The sequence below is a fragment of the Salpingoeca rosetta genome (assembly GCF_000188695.1).
Source record: "Salpingoeca rosetta unplaced genomic scaffold supercont1.59, whole genome shotgun sequence".
Taxonomy (NCBI): Eukaryota; class Choanoflagellata; order Craspedida; family Salpingoecidae; genus Salpingoeca; species Salpingoeca rosetta.
In genome coordinates this window covers 1-7,849 of record NW_004754875.1, presented here as the reverse complement: position 1 = coordinate 7,849, position 7,849 = coordinate 1, and the positions used below count along the sequence as shown (strand labels likewise).

Sequence of the window (7,849 nt, the reverse complement as noted above, 5' to 3'; positions counted from 1 at the left end):
CACACACACACACACACACACACACACACACACACACACACACACACACACACACACCGCTGTTGGCGCGTGCACACGTGCAACAGGGCCACTGGGGATGGGGCATGTTTGGGATGGCTGCAGAGGGCGGGCAGACGCGGCGGTGGCCGGGCAACAGCAGATACGACGTTGCGGCCATGCTCAGGGCGATCACCGTACGTGGTAGCCTGCTCTGTGGTGCCAGACAATGGTATTGGCGGTTGTTTCCGGCGGAGGGGGTGGGGGACGGAGAAAAGAGACGGGTATTGCTGGGGATCCTTTTGTGTGTGTGTGTGTGTGTGTGTGTGTGTGTGTGTGTGTGTGTGTGTGTGTGTGTGTGTGTGTGTGTGTGTGCGTGTGAGTGTGCGTGTGAGTGTGCGTGTGAGTGTGTGTGTGTGTGTTCTTCTTGTTGCATCAGGGTCCTTGTTGCCTTACAATATGTCCTGTGGTCTCAACCACCCATGTGAATTTTTGTTGGTGACCCCATTTGCAGCAAGGCAGCAAACTGGACGCGTGCACGTGCCGTCTCTCCTACCAGTACGTTACCAGCGCACTGACTGACATACTCTCACATCCGTTGCGTCGTATTGCATCTCCTTGCACCCTATCGGCTCATCGCCCGCCTTCACACACACAAACTCACACACACACACACACGCACGCACACACACACACACACAGGCCAGCGTTTTCCGACTCGAACACGTGGGTTGATGTCGGCAGCGTGCCTGTGACATCCCTCATCGTTGCCAACCAGGCAAACTGGTGCTTTGCAAACAGATGCATCGACGCAAGTGAGCGACCATTCACCGTTGTGTGCGTGCGTGCGTGTGTGCTTGTGTGTGTGTGTGTGTGTGCGTGTGTGTGCGTGTGTGTGTGTGCGTTTGCCCCTTGTAACTGCATGAGCGCTGGTGTGTCGTGGTTGCATGCGAGTGTGCCGTCATGCTTATCGTGTGCGCTGCTTGTATCTTTGTACCGCCCCTGCTTCCCTGCCCACCTCACGGCTGTCTGTGGTTGTGTTGCCGTTCAGATCGGAACCGCAATGACCGGGCCATGACGCTGGCGTACACGCTGCAGGACCGCCCACACCCGTCAACCTTCACCATCCTCCGCAAGATTCGTGGCGTGAGTGACGCCATCTCAGAGCGCTCTGCACAACCATATGTACACAGCACACACGACTCCAACGTCCAGCCCCTAGCATGCAGTCACCCAAGTGTGCTCACTCACACACTCACTCACACACACGCACCCACTCACACACTCACACACACACACACAGACACACTCCCTCACTCACACTCACACACACTCACACACTCCCTCACTCACACTCACACACACTCACACACTCCCTCACTCACACACACACACACACACTCACACACTCACTCACTCACACTCACACACACACACTCACACACACACTCACTCACTCACTCACTCACTCGCTCACTCACTCACTCACAAAACACACAAACAGGGCGAGTCGTATGTGGACTTGGAGGGTGTTTCGTCGGTGAGCGTGCGTGCTGTCAAGGTTGACATTGAGATGCCTGCAGGCATGGAGGAGCCTGTACCGATCCCATCCACACCTGTCGCATCCAACGCAAGCACCAGCAGCATCAGCACCACCACCACCACCACCACCACCACCACCACAACGAAAGAGCAAGCGGCCGCGGCTCCAGAGGCCAGCAGTGCAGCAGAGGCCACCAGCAGCGGTGATGCAGAGCAGAATGGAGCGCAAAGTGGAGAGCAGCCCACGTCAGATGCTGCAGAGGAAGCAGCGGAGCCGGAGGAGGCGAATGAGCGCACACATGACGTGCTTGTGAGCCTGGACAACAGCCCGTACTACTCGCGGCCCGCGCAGATTACCCTGCTTCCCTCTCGTCTCACCTTCTACCTCCCCGCAAGCGAGTGAGTGAGTGAGAACGTCTGTGTGAACGTGTGTGTGTGTGTCTGTGTGTACGTGTGTGTGTAACTGTGTGTGTACGTATGTGAGTATGTGTGAATGTGTGTTTGTCGCGCGAACACACTCGTTTGAACTTGGCGGCGGGTGTGTGTGTGTGCTGATGAGTCATCATAATGGGCGGAGGCGAGAAAATCGGCGTCCAGCGATACGCTGGCGCTCCCCCGAAGCACCAAGCGAAATCGCTGACTTGCTCTCGTTGCGCCCCAAAAATAAAGAAATTCTTCTGGGCCAGCCACAAAATAGTTTTTTTTTTTCGTTTGTTTGTGTGTCTGTGTGTGGAGGAGACAACAGCGCCGTCACCAGATCATCATCATCCACACCAACCAACCAACGCCGCAAAGCAACAGCCAAGGCAAGCAACGAGAGCAAGCAGCGCAAAGGCGCAAAGCAAGGCACGGCTTGCTGGCTTGGTCCCAAAAGGCCACACACACACGCACACACACACACACACACAAGCAACATACCTGACACGGCACACATACACACACCACGAAGAAGGAGAACAACGAACAGACAGCCAACCAAGCACCGTCACCAACACTCCCCTCGCTCGCTCGATTGCTTGCCACATTTCTCGCACTCCTCTGCGTTTGTAGGACACACAACAACAACAACAACAAGAAACCCGCAGTCACACACGTTCCTCTCTCCCCCGTTTCTGGCGCTCTGTGCTGGTCTTGCCTTGCCTACTTTGGACACGAACAGCCCATCCCAGCCCACGCAAGCTGAGAGACGCCAACAGCGCCGCGCAGCGTTATATTTGTGATTAGGACTCCCCCTTGACATTTACCCTCGTTATTGCGACAAGCACACAGCCCGAAGGGTGAGTCATGCTGCTGCTGCTGCTTGTGCGCAAATGAGGCGGTGGTCGCGCACACTCGGCTTGCTGGCATGGCTGGAGGTTGTGTGTGTCTGTGTGTGTGTCTGTGTGTGTGTGTGACGGAGGTGGGAGGAGGAGGGGACAGTCACGCATGTACCTGAATGACGCTTGCGCCTGAATCACGAACCACCCTCTGTCATCCATCATCATCATCGTCAACCCTCCCGACCCTCGTGTGACATATGCACGCACTCACACCTTCTCGCTGCTCTCTCGACCATCCCACAGACACAAATACAAGCACACAACCCAACCCCAGCTGAGCGGCGACACACAACACCATCATGGCAGGACGCGGTGGCCAACAAATGAACCAGTTCAAGCTCGTCCTCCTCGGTGTGTGTGTGTGTCTGTCTGTCTGTCTGTCTGTCTGTGTTTGGTCGGGGCGCATGACACGTAGAACACGACGGCAAGAGAGAGGGAATGAACATCGTGTCATGCAAAGCAAGCAGGCTGTGACCCTTTCTCATTTAAGCATGGGCTCATTCGAATGTGGCTGCAGGCGAGACGGCCGTGGGCAAGTCCAGCCTTGTCCTGCGCTTTGTCAAGGGCCAATTTCAGGAGTATCAAGAAAGCACCATCGGAGGTATGCATGTGTGTGTGTCTGTGTGTGTCTGCGTGTGTGTATGTGATTATTCTGTGGTGCCGATATGTACCAGTTTTGTACCTGGCGACCGCCTTGCCCTCACACCCCGTCTTGGAACTCGTTCTGTCGACGTGATATGGTGTGCCTTGCTTCTGCAGCTGCCTTTTTGACACAGACGGTGTGCCTGGACGATGGCACCAAGGTCAAGTTTGAGATTTGGGACACAGCCGGCCAGGAGCGGTACCACAGCCTCGCCCCAATGTACTACCGCGGTGCACAGGTGCGTCATCATCTGTGCGTACATGTGTGTGTGTGTGCGTGTATGTATGTGTGTGTGTGTGTCTTTGTCTGTGACCCTGTTTGTGTTGCCGTATTGCTGCCTGCAACACCTCCCTCGCCCTACTCCACTCCACGCACACACATGCAAGCATGCGCTGCGATGCTGAACCCCAATTGACACCTCTCCGCCCCCCCCCACCTCATATTGGGTTGCTTGCGGCACAGGCTGCGATTGTGGTGTATGACATTACGAGCCACGCGTCGTTCCTGCGGGCGAAGAGCTGGGTGAAGGAGCTGCAGAAGCAGGCCGAGAACGTTGCCGTCATTGCTCTCGCCGGCAACAAGGCCGATCTTGCCGCTCGCCGCGAAGTCCAGACCGAGGTGCCCTGTCTATCTGGATGTATGTGTGTGTGTGTGTGTTTATGTACCTTTGTGTGTGCGCATGTGTGTGTTTATGTACCCTTGTGTGTGCGTGTGTTTATGTACCCTGTTGTGTGTGTTTTCCTTGATGTCTGTGCACACGCACATTTGTGTGCTTTGCCCGCCTGCATGCATGCATGCATGTCCTACTCGTGCCTCACACGTGCATGTGTGCGTGCATGTGTGTGCGTGTACACAGGAGGTTGAGGCGTATGCGCAGGAGGAGAAGCTGCTGTTTATGGAGACGTCTGCAAAGACCGCATTCAACGTTGTCGAGATCTTCGCCGCAATCGGTACGCCTGCTTTTCCGTGGTGTGTGAGTGTGTGTGTGTCTATGCCTTTGCCTGTGTGTTACTTCAAACGTGTTCAACTCCCCAGCTCTTCCCGTCTCGTTCAACCTGACCGTGTACATGCATGGGCATGTGCTCACCCGATACAATGTGGGGCATGATTGGCGCGTGTGCAGCGAAGCATCTGCCGAAGAACCAGGACACGCGGCGGGGTGACGGCGTCAACCTGCGACGAGCAGAGGCAGCAGAGGCAAAGAGCGGCGGCTGCTGCTGAACACATCCACACCTACACACACACACATCCACATCCACACACACACACACACACACACACACACACACACACACACACACACACACACACACACACGTGTTCACACACACGTTCACACACACGTTCACACCCATATGCAACAACAGCCACCAACAACAACGCCAACGACACCAACTTGCAACTTGAACGACAATGACTTCACATCAGGTCAAAACAACTACAACCGTTTCAGCAGCCACAGTTTGCAGTCATCATCGCCTTTTGCTTTTTAAATGTCGTGGGTGCTATTTTCCTTTTGTCTTTTCTTATCTTGTCTTGTCTCAGTCTTGTCTTGTCTCAGTCTTGTCTTGTCTTGTCTTGTCTTGCTTCCGGCTGCTGTTATGAAGCGACGCTGGTCGCGTGACTTAGGAGGGAAGACAGCGGTTGCGAACAGTGCACGTGCACGTACTGTCGTCGCTGTTGTTGCCGTTGTTGTTGTTGTTGTTGTTTGATACCATCGGGGATATGGCTTGTTGATGTCCTGTCGTCTCATCGGATTTGTGCCGCGTGCTGTTGGTTCTATGTCTCGTTCCTATGCACGCGCGTGTGTGTATGTACTTGCTTCCTCCCCCATTCTCCGTTCTCCTTCCTGTGGTGTTCGCCTCGCAGTTCCTTGCGATTGCTTTGTTTGGAAGGTTGTTGTGTGTACTGGTCTACTTACGCCCTTGCTGCTGTTTTGTTCTTTTCCATGTTGTCGCATTGCTGTTGGGTGAGTGTGTGGTGCATTGATGTGTGTGTGTGCGTGTGTGCGTGACATCAAACACTGCTAGAGTAAACGAGGAACCTTCAACACAGCATGAGTGGCTGCTCATCAGGGGAAGGGAGGGAGAGAGAGAGAGAGAGAGAGAGAGAGAGAGAGAGAGAGAGAGAGGGAGTTGACGCACACACACACACCATCTGCCAGGTTTGGATGATTGATTGGTGTTATGGCAAATATTCTCCGCGCCATGGGCAACAACACACGGCGCGCAAGCAGCGAAAAGCCAACCACAGCAACACACACAAACCCCCACAACAACGGCAGCAAGCTGGAAGGTGTGTGTGTGTGTGTGTGCGGTGTGCGAGGGGGTGCGGACACGGGCACCATCACTGGCATGTGTGTCAAGCTGCCTGAGGCTTGCGATTTGTATGTGTCGTCGTCCTCGTTTGCGGTTTGCGGTTGTTTGCGTGGTGAAGCGGTACAGGTGTCCACCCCCTCCCACATCATCAACGATGCACTGAACTCGAGCTCACCACCACCAACATCACATGCATATCCACTCTCACTCATGTGTGTGTGTGCTTTTGCATCAGGCTCCGGCAGTGTGCTGCGCATTCGCTTGCCTGACATGCCTCCCAGCACCATGGCAACACCACCAGCGGACGCTAGCGACAAAGTGTCGAGCCGGTACCAGCGCCAGTTGCGTCGACACTCGCGCCGTGTGTCGTCTACACCATCCCGCAAGGGAAACAAAGGTATGCGACACCACCCAGCCTTTAACAGGAAAACTCAGCAGGCACCAGTAACATGCGGAGATCACGCTCATATGCGCGCACAAATAGTCTTCCTCTCACACGCTCCCTCTCACTTGCCCGTGCACACGCGCACACGTGCACACACTGTCGTGTCGACACACTACCCGTTGCACTCCAACGTCAACGCAGGCGCTGCATCGAGGAGCCGTAGTCGAAGTCCCCTCTCCAAACACAAACGCCCATCGACCAGACGAAAGACACGAGTTCGGTAGGCCCAACACCTTCATAGTGCAACCAAATACAGTACTTGCCACTGCCGGATGTGCGTGCCTGCCTGCGATATGTATTTTGTGTCTGTGTGTGTGTGTGTGCGATGTGTGCGATTTGTGCATGTGCTTGTGTGTTGTGTGTTACCCAGCACTGACACTGTTGTGCCTGGACTGCGTTCATTGCATAGGGATGAGAGCGATGATGAGTACAGACCGGATGGTACAGATGATGAAGACGAGGTGCACGACGACGACGAAGACGGCAATGCCGACGCGACGGACGACGAGGCTCGCACGCCAAGAACGCGAAGCAGAACAGGGTGTGTGTGTGCGTGTGTGTGTGTGTGTGTGTGTGCGTGCGTGTCGGATCACCTGCACCTGCCTTTGTTCTCTCCTCCCTGAGACATGCTCGCTGCTCTGCTTCGCTTGTCTTCCCTAACCCCAACACGCACGCTTACACATGCACCCATGTACCATTCCTGGGCACACTATTCTGCGCTGCGTGTTTGGCACGCTGCTCCAGTCGACGTGGCAACCTGTCGCTCCGGCTCCGCCTGCCACCGGCACGAACACGTGCACACGCGCAAGACGACGATGACAACGATGATGCCGACAGTGGCGAGGATAACGACGATGATGAGGATGGAGAAGGTGGTAGTGGTGGCGATGGCGATGATGATGGCAGTGATGGTCGCGCGCCTCGCACTCGCCGCCAGTCATCATCGTCGACACCCCGCAGTGCACGCAAGAACAGCAGCAGCACCGGTGGTGGCAGCAGCAGGCGTGCCAGCAAAGGCACGAAGCCACGGTCAAAAGCAGCAGCAGCGGCAGCGTCGTCGTCGTCGTCGTCCAAACCCACGTCAAAGCACAACAAAGGTGGAGGTGATTCCAAGGCCGACAGCAAGAAGCGCAAAGGCGGCACTTCGACAGATGACACGAATGATGGCTCCACGCAGGTGTTCAGGTGAGCACTTGCTTATCTTTGGCTTTGGCTTTGCGTGTGCGTGTGTGTGTGTGTGTGTGTGTGTGTGTGTGTGTCTGTATCTATGTGTGTGTGTGTGTGTGTTCTGTCTTGTGGCATGACTGCTGGCCGTTCCGTCACCTTCTACAGCTCACATAATAGCACCCGCATGGCCGCACGTTTTGTTGTTGTTGTTGTTGTTGTTGTTGTTGTTGTTGTTGTTGTTGTTGTTGTTGTTGTTGTTGTTGTATTTGTTGTTGTTGTTGTTGTTGTTGTTGTTGTTGTTGTTGTTGTTGTTGCTGTTGTTGTTGTTGATGTTGTGTGCTGATGTAGTATTTGTGATGCTGTTGTGTGATGTGTTGCTGTGTGTGTTGTGCCGCTGCTGCTGCTGATGTTGTGTTGT

The 7,849-nt window shown here is 54.8% G+C and overlaps 3 protein-coding genes across 3 annotated transcripts; all 3 read left to right on the top strand.

Moving 5' to 3' along the window:
- Positions 1-86: 86 nt before the first annotated feature.
- Positions 87-2,220, top strand: PTSG_11407 (uncharacterized protein). The gene is made up of 5 exons (XM_004987531.1): positions 87-194; positions 512-555; positions 700-812; positions 1,049-1,143; positions 1,502-2,220. Exons 1-5 carry the CDS (start codon positions 105-107, stop codon positions 1,940-1,942), a joined length of 783 nt encoding a protein of 260 aa, XP_004987588.1. The 5' UTR covers positions 87-104; the 3' UTR covers positions 1,943-2,220.
- Positions 2,221-3,157: 937 nt separating this feature from the next.
- Positions 3,158-4,722, top strand: PTSG_11406 (RAB5C protein; the record flags this gene model as incomplete). The annotated part of the gene is made up of 6 exons (XM_004987530.1): positions 3,158-3,209; positions 3,376-3,459; positions 3,618-3,739; positions 3,964-4,119; positions 4,358-4,451; positions 4,625-4,722. 6 exons carry the CDS (start codon positions 3,158-3,160, stop codon positions 4,720-4,722), a joined length of 606 nt encoding a protein of 201 aa, XP_004987587.1.
- Positions 4,723-5,706: 984 nt separating this feature from the next.
- PTSG_11405 (uncharacterized protein) lies at positions 5,707-7,453 on the top strand (the record flags this gene model as incomplete). Its single annotated transcript, XM_004987529.1, has 5 exons — positions 5,707-5,796; positions 6,055-6,216; positions 6,406-6,484; positions 6,674-6,805; positions 7,009-7,453. Coding segments are annotated over 5 exons (908 nt in total), but the record flags the coding sequence as incomplete, so codon positions are not given.
- Positions 7,454-7,849: the final 396 nt, after the last annotated feature.

Coding starts and splice junctions, on each gene's coding strand:
- PTSG_11407 (XM_004987531.1), top strand. CDS start 105: ATGTTTGGGATGGCTGCAGAGGGCGGGCAGACGCGGCGGTGGCCGGGC. Junction 556..699: donor ACGTGCCGTCTCTCCTACCA/GTACGTTACCAG, acceptor ACACACACACAG/GCCAGCGTTTTCCGACTCGA. Junction 1,144..1,501: donor TCCTCCGCAAGATTCGTGGC/GTGAGTGACGCC, acceptor ACACACAAACAG/GGCGAGTCGTATGTGGACTT.